The sequence below is a fragment of the Passer domesticus genome, chromosome Z, assembly GCF_036417665.1.
Source record: "Passer domesticus isolate bPasDom1 chromosome Z, bPasDom1.hap1, whole genome shotgun sequence".
Lineage (NCBI taxonomy): Eukaryota > Metazoa > Chordata > Aves > Passeriformes > Passeridae > Passer > Passer domesticus.
Window position 1 is genome coordinate 32,970,947 of NC_087512.1, and position 14,281 is coordinate 32,985,227.

General features: G+C 35.1%; 1 protein-coding gene across 5 annotated transcripts in view; it reads right to left on the reverse strand.

The window, feature by feature from the left end:
- Positions 1–4,022: 4,022 nt before the first annotated feature.
- TTC39B (tetratricopeptide repeat domain 39B) overlaps positions 4,023–14,281 on the reverse strand; it is a 77,885-nt gene continuing 67,626 nt past the window's right edge. For all 5 annotated transcript variants that reach the window (XM_064404791.1, XM_064404792.1, XM_064404789.1 and 2 more), the window contains 4 exons: positions 13,658–13,769; positions 10,286–10,403; positions 9,065–9,181; positions 4,023–8,055 (listed from right to left, as the gene is read on the reverse strand). In XM_064404791.1, coding sequence (XP_064260861.1) covers positions 7,959–8,055; positions 9,065–9,181; positions 10,286–10,403; positions 13,658–13,769 — 444 coding nt within the window. In that variant the 3' untranslated portion in view covers positions 4,023–7,958. The remainder of the gene's footprint in view (positions 8,056–9,064; positions 9,182–10,285; positions 10,404–13,657; positions 13,770–14,281) is intronic.

The following is a 14,281-nucleotide window of genomic DNA, read 5'->3' on the forward strand; positions in this document are numbered from 1 at the left end:
TTTTGCAGTGGTATAGTACAGCTGACCACAGAAGACCAGTTAACAGGAAAAGATAGTCAGGCTTCACCAAGCCCACTGAAATCCATACGGACACACTGGGTAGACAATGGTGGATTGTTTGGCACATACAGACTAGGAGTTACAATGCAAAGTCTTTTCTGTGAGATCTGACAGGGCTACTGACCCAGGTCACCACCATGTAATTTGGGTAGCAGCTGCCAATGTTTAGTTAGGAAAGTTTAAGTGTTCCCTAAAAGTTCCCTAAGAAATAGCTGGGAGACAGGAGACAGACCCTACAGCTACACTGATCTATTGTCTCATAAGCAATGCTTTTGATTATAATAGTTATCAATACAATTGCTATAAATTTTCATGTATTGTCAGAGCCATGCTACAAAAACAACATTGTAACTTAAGAACTTCCAGATGGAGGAGCTATTTCTGAAATTGTGTAACACCCCTGCAGGTTCTCCCTATTGCAAAGTGAGCAGTTTGGGGCTTTTTGGTTGGTTTGGTTTTCTTTTTGGTTTTTGTTTGCAGATTTTTGATTTTTGTTTGTTTAGGACACCACCACCTCTGGATTACAGTGCCTCCATTTAGTTAGCAAGTAAGTACTTTGCACTATAATTTCTCTTCCTAGACGCCTTTCTGTCAATCCTTGTGATAGAAGTCATTATTATTTCATACTATTCTATTTGGTCCTTCAGTCTAAGGTGACATCAACTGTTCATGTACCACAGAAACTCCTACCCAACATATTCTTACTTATCCTTCACACATCCTTGCATTTTCTCCCTTTCCTAGTGGCTCTCCTCTTTCCCATGTGAGTGGGGGCAACTGCCACAGCCAGCAAAGACAAGCAGGTATCTCAGCTGCACATTACTGCAGGGAAGCATGGAGCTAGACACTCATGAAAAACAAAAGGTTTTTCTTTGAAGACTTTTACCAATTTCAGACAGTCTAGCAAAGAGGTGAGAATAGGAATCCAACTTTGCTGTCCTAGGAAGGCAGTAAAAAATTCAAGCAAAAAAAATTAAAGGAAAGTTCCCTTTTCAGCTGCAGAATTCTCCAGAAGGAAAAGAGATGCCGACAAATTCTCACTGGGGTTTCATACACCAGAAACACTGGGCATGTAACAGTTTTCAAAGTCTACCAAGACAAAATTTCCAGATGACATTACAGGATATTCAGATTGGTAGACCTAATCTCATTTAGCTGCATAGGTAAGATTCCCAAAGTTAAGGAAACTTGCTTGTTTTGGAAACCAGAATTCTGGTTTTTCTCCTGCCAATGCCAATCAGTAAAATTTTAATTCAATTCTGCAGTGAACTCAGTACCAAAACTGGTATCTTTATTGCAACATGTTCTTTGGGTAACATATCAAATACACAGAGAAGCTTTAATGAAAATTAACAACAAAAAGGAAAAAATATAGAAAACAGAACATTCATAATGTAAGGCCCACCAATTTACCAAGCAGCACTGAAAACCGGAAGTGTTTCAACAAGAAAATATGTAACTTGATTTTAAATAGATTGCTTGACTCCAAACTCCCAAAGGTATCAGTGGAGAGAGAGATCTCCTAGGGAGAAAGACGTGAGGGGATGGTTTACAAATAACTTAGCATGAACTGGCATTGTGCACTTGTAGCCCAGAAAGCAAACCAACCCTGGGCTGCATCAAAAAAAGCTGCCTGGCCAGCAGGGCAAGGGAGGGGATTCAGGACCTGTAGTGACAGAACAAGGAGGAATGAGTACAAACTGAAGGAGGGGAAATTTAGGTTAGAGATTAGGAGAAATTCTTCACTGTGATGGTGGCGTGGTACTGGAACAGGTTGCCCAGAGAAGCTGTGCCCATCCCAGGCTGAAGGCCTGGCTAGACAAAGCTTTGAGCAACGCGGTTTAGGGTGAGGTGCCCCTGCCCATGGCAGGGGGTGGGGCTGGGACCAGATGATCTTTAAGGTCCCTTCCAACATGTAACCTTCTATAAGTAACTTTTCATACACAGCACATATCCAACATCTTAAATTAGCTTATCTGGATGTTTCACAGATTTCTTTAAAAGACTGACTTGTTCAGTAAGAAGAACTGTTATTACTCAATGGCATACAGTATTTTGGGTTGCAGGTTTTGTTTTTCAGGCAAGCCTTATTTATTTTAGTTTTCTGCCTAAACTGTTAAAATCTTAGCTTGTAGAAAAACAGCCTGTAATTTGATATTCATTGGATGTATTCTCATAGGCCTTTAGAGTACACTGCATTTAAAGTAACGTCTTGATGAAACTGTTCATCTTCTAAGGCCACTTTGAAATCCCCATAACACATTTCACTTTCACCTTTTTTCCTTTACTTTCAACTCACAAAAATCTTATTTAAAGTAGCTTCTATTCCAAAGATGTATTATGAAGCACAATGATTACAATATTATTATTGCTTGCCATAAATGAAGTAAATTGCTTCCACAGCATATGAATAGTCTAATAAAATTAATGTAAACTACAGGAGGAGTACTTTCCATTTGGGATGTGAAAAGAAACCAATCTTGAATTTTATGCATATTATGGAAAAAAATCTAAATTTTCTTCAAAGTGTAAGAACAATTAATAGTAGGTGAAGGAACAGCTGACATTCTTTCATTGTCAACAACAAGTTTTCAATGTTCCTATGTAAAAAGTAATACAGATGGATTCAAAGTGACTTTACTGGTATGACTAGAATTTGGAGATTTGAGCCATACATCTTTTCCAAGTAAAGCTTAAGCATCCATATTCTACAACACAAGAAATTTGTAACTACAGTTAGATCCCTCTGTAGAATACTGCTTACATAAGTTCATCAATGCATGTAATACAGAACCTCTCTAAAAAGAGAAACAATCTAATCAAGGTGGGTGGGGTGTTACAAATCAAAGTTTGATATCTGTACCTGAATACATGTAGGCAATGTGTTTTGCCTAGATGTAAGTTCCATGATCTTGAGCAAATCTGTAATGAAAATAAATTCGTACTTAAATTCACATTGCTCTTTTCTACAACCAAGTTTAATTCTGAAGATCAACTAATGCTCTGAAACAAGTTAAGCCCAACATCAGCTATAAAAGTAGCATTAACCTACTTTTACATATCCTTCCACCCTGACTAAATACTGAGGTAATATGTCATTTAAGCATATCAATAAAATTATCCTAATATACTCTTATATCCATGGTACAGTAAGAATATTGAGTTTTGAGGTCCACATTTACCTGCTCAAGTAGGTAAGACCATTAACTTCTCAGGCAGAATTTTAGTAAAACCTTAACTTTTCCCAGAGTCACACAACACGTACACTAAGTATTTTCCATGCTTCAATGGCACAGATATTGAATCACAACCACTGTAATTTTCATGGAACAGAAGACCTGACAGAAAACAGAAACATCTCCTACAGCTTATGTGTTTGAAGAAGTTCTCTCTTTAGATAAGTTTCTAAATCCAGGAAAGTGTTCCTGCCTGGGATTACTAGTTGACATATGCTTCTCTACAGACTGGAAGTACATGCTTAAATTATGACTAAAAAAGGAAAGTATTTAATCTTGCCATCACTAAGCATTAAATTTGTTATGTTAACCATGAACTCTCGACTTTTTTTTTCCAGAAAGTACTCTCTACCAATTGCAAAGTTAAGAGCCACACTGTTTCTTTGTGAAGCTGTCCTACAGCATTTATTACCAGATTACGGAAAAAAAAACAAACCAAAACCCAAAACACAATTTTTAAAAAGTCCCAAGACACAAGTAGCACCACAAAAACCCCGCAGCTTATTTTATATTTGCTATCTACATTCAAAAGTCTCTTAATTCACTCAACAGACCTCAACAGCTTTGTACAACCTCTCAGTCTGGACAGGTTTATAAGAGCTCTACGCTTAAGGTAGGATTTATAAACTACAGATCAGGCCATTTTTGATGATAATGCTTTGGAAAATCTCAGCTGGAGGTTCCTGATGTACAACTAGAACACAGTGCCAAATTCAGCACTCGGTAGCACAAGCACATGTGATTTATTCCTCTGAAGTGTAAATCCATTCCAGTCCATCATAATGAATATTTCTACATGCTCTTTAAATCAGAACATACTTCATTCCTCATTTTCTGTTTTTCTGCCCTCACTGTTTACTCATCAAGTACCAGATAAGAACATGTGCAAACCTCAGTAGATTAGAAACAGAGACCGCAGCACCAGGGCAAATACAAACATTCTTTGTTGCACTAAGCAGTGTAAGAATATACAGAAAAAAAAAGACATGAAACATTAGGATTAGTAATAAAATAACTGCAAAGTCTAAGTTGAATTTGTTACAAGAAGTTACTTGTTTTACACATTACTTTGCAAGGTGTTTAGAAACATAACAAGGTCTGATTATTATACATTTTTCTGGCCATAAAGTGCTACCTACAGCTGCTACCCCACGTGTATCAGAACAGATACATAACAATCTTGCATCAGATTTCTTTTAACATATATTTGCTTTCAATTTCTGTTAAAAACAGAAATTTATTCTTTATTCTGATTAATAAAGACTTACAAACTGCAGTACAATGATCTTTCAACAGATTAAACATTTGATTGATATGCACAGACATGAGGTTTATTGTAATAGTTTCTAAGTAGGCAATTCTTAATCAAAAAGAAGCTTTGTCCTATAACCAGGCTAATTGATTATTGCTTACCTTAAAAAAATCCACATCTATTATCAGAAAGAACTAAATGACCTTTTGTCATAATGTAACTGTAAGCTCAGCCTTTCTTGCTTAAACTAGTAAGTTAAATTTGTTCTTGTATATATTATAATTCCTACTATTATCAAGAGAGGCTATAGCATTATAGGTAAATGATCAGCTTTGCTTAGTTAAGTCTCAGCACAATATTCAAAATTCCCGTGGAGGATGAGCATGTGCAGTGAATATTATAAACAGCAGTTAAGACTAAATCAGAGCTGTATTTAAGGCCCAGTACAGAATACAGCAGATTTTCAAAAAAAAAAATTTTAAAAGCCACAGACCCTTTGTCTGAACTCTTAGACAGAAATTACTCAACTTGGGCATAATGTCCTAAATAATACTGCATCACAGATGCATTGTGTCACGGAGACATGCACTTTTCTGCACCATTTGGAAAACTAAGCATCTCTTGCAGCTCTGTGGAGACCTTCCTTAACCGAAGGGTTACAAATCACTCTCACACATTTATATGTCCACTGTTAACAACTTGGAAAAAATATGTTCGGAATAAAGCTTAAAGTAAGACTTCTGATCAGTCAATCTTTCTAGCAAAGTCTGGAACAGCAGCACAGAAAGGAGGCAAGTTCTAAATAGCACTTAATATTGGGTCCTCAAAATACTACAGAGGGTGCTGGAAATTTGTGTGGATGAGCCTGTCCTCTGCAGGAGTGCAAAAAGGCTGACCCCAAAAGAAACACAGTATAACAACACGGGGAACTAATATTAACTTTGGAAGGCTGAACTGAAGAAAATATTTCTTTTTACTCTCTCTTCAGTCATGGAAAAAAGTACACTGCTTCTTGAAGCTCTGTACTAAACTTTGAAAAAATCAGTTTCTAAGGAACATCATTGTTCATTTTTTGTTAATTTTGATTTCTATCTCAAATCACCCCTAAAATATTAGCTGTAAGACACTCCCCACAAAAACAAGAGATCAGAGACTAGATCATGCTCTGCCCTGAGAGTCTGTAGCCCCAGTTACAACTCTTCTAAAGAGATGTACTGCTTGGAACACAAATTACAGAAGCTTTACCGGCAGTTGTTCCCATCACCTTCTACAAAAAAATGAAGCAGACCCCAGTCCAATAATCAGATTAAACCAAAATAATCCTAAACTGAACATATAATGCCCACAGAATGCATCAAAATCATTTTCTGAAAATATATGAGTTTATGCTTATACAGTTTACAATCAGATATATATAAATGGGTAAATCCTTAGAGAAGTCATTTGACAGCATATGCCAATCTGTTTTGAGGTTTAGCTACAGTCAACTGAATATATTTGAAAATAAACATGCATATTTTATCAGTAATTCAGTGTCTCAGGTATTTAAGCTTCAAAGTTATGTGTGTATAATTTTACACAATAACTTAAGTTACACATTTACAACAGGCACAAATTCAAACCAACAAAGAAAGACTTTGGATCAGGTTTCCATTTTGGAAGACCCATTATGTTTATTTAGCTAATATTTTTAAACCCTTACTTCTCCTGTAAATATGCCACTCTATTACGGAATTATAGGCAATTAAATGACCCTGTTACTTATAAGTCATAGAAGAAAGCTGTGTTCTCAGTAACCTGAGAAGAACTGCTATAGCATTTAGATCATATTGGCTGTTTAATTAGAAACTTCAGTTACTCATTTACTAAGTAAATAAATAATTTTTCACCTATTTCTTTCATCCTGATTTTGCTTGGGTGGTAGTTAAGGGCAGTAAATCATATATATGAGCATAGGTACTATGAATTTACTGTGCAGAAGTAAACATACTGGACATGGATAAAATATGGAAATGGCAAGTTTTGCAATAGCTAGTGAAAGAAGAGTTATTGGGTGTATATCTAAATAAAAATAAAATATATTTTTATTTTTAGAACAGACAGCTAGAATCTGTGAATCTAAATAAATGCGAAACTCAATTTGATACTGCTGTTTGCACAGAAGCATGAAAAGAAAAATGCACTTGTAAGTATCTCAATTTTACTGCACATTTTTGGTAGAAATTAGACTAGAATACGCACATTTTCTTAACAGCAAGTTTAAAAGTGGATTCACTTTTTGATGCACAATCAACTTCTGTTAATACGAATTGTAACTCATTATTAGGGCAATACATAAATCCATCAATATTTTATTTACTTTGTTTGGGATCCAAGAACAGAGAATACCAAATAGGGTGCTAGTCTACAAATGCTAAATGACCACTTAAAAAAGGGGAAGAACAATCCTTTCTCCAGATCCATGACAGGGAAGATGGGAAACAATCCATTTCAGTTGTGCCAAGAACTATTTGGGGTAGACATCAGGCAAAATTTCCCAGTCTTTTCTCCCTGGGAAAGACATCCTGTGTAAGTTCCAAAATTACTGTTCTTAGTGCTTTTTTTTTTTTTTTTTTTTTTTTTTTTTTTTTTTTTTTAATTTGTTAAGCAGGTGAAATAAATCTGTCAGGATCAACTTAAGACTGCTGATTCTAGTTTAGAACAACGACATAATGTCCTTTGTAGCTCTGCTTTTCTGTTTTTCTATTTTTTTCTGGTTTTCAAGTGAAAAATATCCCCCATATGCACTTCTTTTTACTGAAGCAGTCCTGAAAAGACATTTTAATTGTAGCTCTGCTTAGCTTCATCTGAAGCCCTCCTTAGCTTTGTCTGACAGAGTAAAAATACTGCACTTCAGACAGGTTAATTTTGTTCCCAAAATTAAGTCAATAATTACTAATTCTTTACTCTGGAACACAAATTTCAGAAAATATGGTATGCAAAAAAATCTGGTAAGGTTATCTACAGATATTGCATTTTTGTTCCAGAGGGAAAAAAAGTCTCAAGTGCACTGCAGAAAATAAAACTTTCCAAAAACTCAAAAATTATTACCAGTTTCACTGCATAACCTCCATCTGTTCTTATATTAAAAAAAATAAAGTATTTTCATTAAACTTTATTGCACCATCACCTTTTTTTTAAAAATATCCCCCATTCAAGTCAAATATTAAATTATTTTTATCAACAAAATATAAGGTCTTCTTTAACAGCATGTAGATACAGTATAGGCGCTATACAGAAAAGTCTAGAAGAATGACATCAAATCAGAAGTGACAGATAACAATCATTATGTTCTCTTCTATGATTAAAAAAAGATTGAAAAAAGATTGTGTAGGCTATTTATTGTATGCATGAAAAGCATCCCTCCTCATTCAAGGTGTTGAAGCGGGTGACACCTTCAAGCTGTCAAGTGCTGCATGAATTCTGAAGTGCAACCTGGACTCCATAGAGTATTCCTTATAGTTGTTTCTGCAAAACAGACAACTTATTATAAGAAAAAGATGTTTGGATTGAATTGTTTATACTTCATATGTTTGTAAGTTAACAGTCTTTATTCCTTCAACAGGAAGTGGAGACTGACACACAGTTGAGTTAGGAGATATTTAAAACTTCATCCACAAATTGAGTGAAGAAAACTAAACCAGTACTAAAATTAAATGTCCTGATAAAAATGAACCCATGTCTTAGCATTTCTTTCACCTATTTTGATCCTTTTAACAGCCCTCCCAGTTACTAAAATTTGCTGTGAAAAGACAAGCCAAAATACTACAGAAAAGGGTGTTGGTAGAAAATGTATGCTTCAACTCAGAACACAATTTAGCCAGAGTAATAATAAACATCATATGTACAGAAATCATTCTGTAAATCCCATCCCCCCAAACAAAACCCCATGAGGGGACACTATTACAAGACTGGGCCACTTCTCTCTAAACACAAGGGACATTCTATCTTACACTACAATCTACAGATGATGCAAATATGCTGCTCTACAGTAAATTAAACTCTCAACTGATCTTCTGCAACACCATGGGAAAAGAAAAAGGGGTGCAGTCAGACAGGTGCACTGGCTTTTGACCTCTTATGAACACCTTTAGTGGAACTGAATTAATTCCCACAGATGTCCTCCGGGACAGAATGGTACAGATCCATTCCCTGGACTCTCCAGCTTCATCCATGCATGCAGTGGACCCTCAGCACCTCTGAAGCCCATATAAGAGGGAAATATTTTCCCTTCATACTGTGTCTTATTTGAAGTTGAATTTTCCTTCATACTGTCTTATTTGAGTCTACTCCACTGCGTCTGAAGGACAGTTTCATGAAACTGCAAAATTCAACTATACTGGACAAGTCCTGCATATCAAGAACAGAGATTTAGAATTACTTGGATTTTGCAAGAAAGCTGTCAGGAAGAAAAAAGAAGTGTCGTAAATGCTACAGAGTTATTCTTAATTTACAAGGTGATAAAAAATCCACTTACTTTGCAGTTTCTATGTATCTTATTGCTTTTTCTCTCTCATCCTGTTGTTTGTACAGAAGACCCATTTCATACAGTGTGAATGGCACCAAGTAACTGTCGTATTTTATTTGCTTCTCACTAGAAAACCAGAAAAATACAGAAATGGTTACTTAAAACCCTGTCCTGAGTGACCAGTTAACTTTAAAAGCAATCACTGCCTGTAACAGCACATAGCCAGAAAAAAACATTCTGAAGCCTTTTTTACTGGTTAATTCTGTACACATTGAGAAAGAGTCTTTAAGCAGCATAGCAAACCTAACCATGTAGAAAATAAAGTTGAACAAAATGTATGTACTCCATGCACCAAAAACCTTTTAGTCTCATCCATGCAAAACATACACTTTATGAAGAACTGTTGTCTTTAGATTTTTTAAAATACCTCAGCTATAAAAGCCTGCTCGTTGCCAACTACCTTTGGAAAAAGATGTTCCAGAAATAATGTTCCTTTAACCTGCAATCCACCAAACCCCTCTGCCCTGTAACTTGCACTGTACTTGACTAAACTCACATAGGATCTTAGAAACGGTAAGGGAAAACAAGATGGCAAGAGAACTAAAGCACACATAATTCTCAGTAACAAATTCTATTACTAATTTTTCTAAACCACTTGTTAGAAACATTGCACATGTAAATATGCTTCATCAGCCCAAATAACTAAAAACTTTCAAGAAGTTTTCAACTACAACCAGTACCTGACCCATGTTTTATAACGAAAAGCTATTACAGCTGGTATGGAGCTGACTACCTGAAAATCTGTTAACACAGGAGAAACCAGTCTTCAACTGAAACATGTAACAACAGCTTCTCATCTACACGGGGAAGCATTAACTACTGAAGTACTAAATACTGAATAAAAAAAATAAACCAAACAAACAGTAAACCTATCTGTATTGTCCTTACTTACAGGTAGCTCTGCAAATACAATTCCTAATGTATTTGGGTATGTTACCTGGCAGGTTGATTTATTTAGCCTGAAACAACACGTATATAAAGCTACTGTAAGTGTTCAATTGCTACAGAAAAATATGAGCAAAGTTTTCTGATTTTCTAACTACTTTCAGAGGTATTTGAAAACCCGGTCCTTAACATGATGTTTAATCATACAAAATTCTAACATGACAGCTGCAACAGGAGTATCAGAAATGTCACCAAAAGCTAGAAAATGTATTTGTTATTTTTTACCTTTGAATTACTTTACTGAAACATAATTCAGCTTGCATGAGTCTTCCCAAGTGCTTCAGACAGAGGCCTTTCAGTAGCTGCAACATGCACACATCATCCACGTAGTATTCACTGTGATCTAACAGTAAAAGTGAGATATGTCAAACAATTTGAAGACATCATGAACAGGAAAATTGGATTTTCAATAGGGAATATGTATTCAGATGCAGGATGCTGTTTCTCATGTTCTATACCTCAAAATGTACAAAAACCTTCAGCCATGATTTAAAATACTGTTTACTAAAGAAGAAGTGTCCACCCATACCTTTCTCTTAAAAGACAGGCAAAGAAATAAGAAATTGAAATATCCAACAAATAGGCATAAACTTCATTAACTGAAAATTAAACAGTCATTACTTAAATACATTACATTACGTAAACAGTCATTAAAGATTTCTTACTTGCAAGAGCTTGAAGTACAGTGAGACGGAAACCATCATATTATCCTAACAACTTCCCCTGTTACAGAGCACTGGCAGACCTCCAGTACTATCAGTAGCAAAAAAAAACCTGTAAAACCACACCATGACTCTCTTACAGAACTCTTCAGAAGAATCATTTTGCAGTACAAATTCAAGAAACCATGTTTACTAGTATTTTTATAATCTCTCATGTTTGAGAAGCCTCAGTAGCAGTGTATAATATTTGAAAAAATTTGAAAATAAGTAATAGTGTATAATATTTGAAAAACTTCATTGAAAGTCTTAAGTTCAATATGACTAAAAATACCAGATGAAGGAGGGTGTTTGAATCAATTCAAAATTTACTTAACAAGCATGATCCTTTTTAGTTCCCTTAGTTTGTAGCATTTGCTGAGTACAAGGAAGGAAAAGAAAGGAAAGAAAACACATATGGATAGACAGATGGCACCACATACATTAACAATTCAGGAAGCAAAACACTCTCCCTTCAGATCATGTTGTTTACAACTAATTACCAGCTCTCTAAGGTCACATTAATTTTTTCCTTAATAGTCTGCCAAAAAAATCCTACATAAACAGTTCTGAAACATGCAAGACTAATGCATTTCAGGATTCTGCAAAGTGCTTCGCCACCATATTCAGTCTTATTTCTGTCTGTGTTTAAACCCAGAAAGTCTTGATAGATTGTAACTGACAGACTGCGCTTTTAGTGACAGTAGAAGTGTAGCGCATGAGTACTTTACAGTCTCTCTAGCCTGTTTAGCTAGGCTAAAGTGTTGGATTCTGTGACTGTCTCCTGAAGGACTCATTCATTGAAATTACTGGGGGCATGCACTGATGTCAGTAAGGGCTTGCCATACTCTTATTTCCCAAAAGAATAAAAGCTAAAACATTAAAACATTAACACTAAATGCACAAACAACAAATGCACAGGCCAATTTAACACAGATAACCTTGCAATAAATATGGGAGAACCATCTCTGCAGCTGCAGTGGTCTACATCAAAGGAATATCATTACCAGGACAAAAAAAAAAAAAAAAAAAAAAAACAAAAAAAAACCAAGCAAAAAATTTTTTTTTTCTTGAAGTTAAATATTCTTTTTTAATATATTGGAAATGAAAAAAAAAGGATTCCCAGAGATCCTGTGGAAAAAAATAAAACCCCATCTCTAATGTCTTCCATTTGTTCCTTCTACCATCTCTATTTTCAGCTCTATACAACATAAAATTACTTTCAGTTCTTGAGAGATTCCATGCTGTGCCTGTTCATGTAAAGCAAATGAAGTAAAAACCATTCTATGAAGTCTCAATCCCGAAGTGACCTTGTGTATAATCAACACCCTTTTTTCACAGCACCTTAGCAATCCTTTGATATTACTACCACTAAAAACTGTCTATTAAAATTATACCATAACCCTGTCATACTCTGCTAGCAGCCTTAATCTCTTTTTTTTAGGGATTCAGCAGCAACTCTGGTAATCATAGTCTTTATTTGCACTGATTCTGTATCTTTAAAAGCAGATCAAGATCACATATGTGAAGTCCAGAATAAAATGACATCTGACTGAAGTTATTACTTAAAAAAACAACACAGAAAGTATATACACTTCCAGACTATATCCTATTTGCAAACAGTGAATTTACATAAGAAAAACACAGTGGTTTTACCTCCATTGCTTTAGGTCTGGTACCCTGTATGCTTTTACTCAGGGATTCAACAGGAAATTTACCTCACTGTTACAACTTATGAGCACTTCTAGTACAAATCTTGGCACAGATTTCCAACAGGTTCTGCCAGAACCCTCCATGTGGAGCTCATGGGATATCACTACACTTTTATTTTAATATTACAACAAGAAAAAAGGAAAACGCTTGACATTTAAGAAGGACACTACTGATTGTAGAGAAAAGTGAAGGGCAACACAGAAATAAAGGAACCCTATTCAAACATGGTCATGCAGTTACTCTCACTTGATTTATTATATCATCCAGATTTAACCATTATACATTTCTTGCACCTCCCTGTATGATTTCTTATGCATGACCTCAATTTACACTGTAAATCATACTTAGATATGTATTATGTTTCAGAATTGCTGTTTTAACCACTGCTAAATTGTTCATAAGTGTGACTAGAATCTGGGTTCGATACAAATTATTTTAGTGAATTATCATTTAAGAAGTTTCACACGCTAAATGGTAATATTTATGCCAGAAAAACTCAAGAGAATTCTCCCCAAAAATTCACATGACAGGTAAAAGAACCATCCTGATAAAATCTGAGAAAAATCAAGTACTTGCGCAGTAAACCAGTTGTAATAAATGAATTTAAATTCTTTTAGGTGTAAATTATGGGCTGAGTCTCTAAACATTAATCCAAGATGTAAAATCATGGTGAAAGTTTATTTGTTAAGTAAGTTTCATTTACAACTGGCAAACGTGTTTTATTTTGCCAGAAAGTAAAACAAAAAACCAGACTCATTCATGCACAGCACTTCATTGTATCTTTTATACCTTCTTATATTCTATGCAGCATGTGTCCTATGTAATAAATTGTGATATATATTGAATTAGAAAAAGTATTTTTGAGACATTTAAGACATCAGCAGATTATGGTCCAAGAACACTTCTCAAAGACAAGAAAAAATAAGCTAGACCAGTCATGTTTTGTAACTAATAACCTCATGTCCCTGAGTTTTCTATATTTGTCTGCAGCATCAATCACTTATTGAAGAACCACACCTAACTTTAACCAGGCTCCAAAGCCACCACACTAGGACTTAATTAGAAAATTGTCAAAGCAAACACTTCGCAGAATATCAGAAGACAAAAGCATAGAAAAATGCAAAAACACAGAAAAATGTCAGCATTTCTTATAAGATTATTAATTCCACCTTAATTGATCACTTACTAGTTTCATTTTGTAGAGCAGTTTCTTCTTTTTCAATTGTTACCAGTAAGTTTTCAGTGAGGTCTGCTCTTTTGCCCACAATTGCAAATCCATTCCAGACATACATCATTTCCTAATTAAAAAAAACCAAAACCAACCAACCAAAACAAAAAGGAGAGAAAAACTCATGAAATTGCATAAATATTTAACTAAAGAGTGCCTCTGAAAAAGCTGTTGGGGAACATTTTTGAGCACATAAACTACTACCAAAGCTTGTTTTGGTACAAGATATCTATGAATAGGAAAGGAAAAATTACTCTGAACGTGTGTTGACAAAGTTAATGTGGGTTTCTCAGACTTGAGTGCTTTGATGCCTTTTTAATGGATTCTACTATCATGTATTTTCACAGATCTTCACAAATTAAACTGAACAGATTTTATCAGGACAGTTTACCATCACCCACATAACACACTGGCAAAACTGGATGCTTTAGGTTCAACTTGTGGCCCCTGCTGTCTAAACTAAAAAAGGAGCTGAAAGTAGTTTCTTTCTAAAGGATGACAGGTAAATTTGGAGTGCATTTGAGTGTGTGCTTGTATATACAGTATACTTATGTACGCAGGCACCCAAAACCATTTACATAT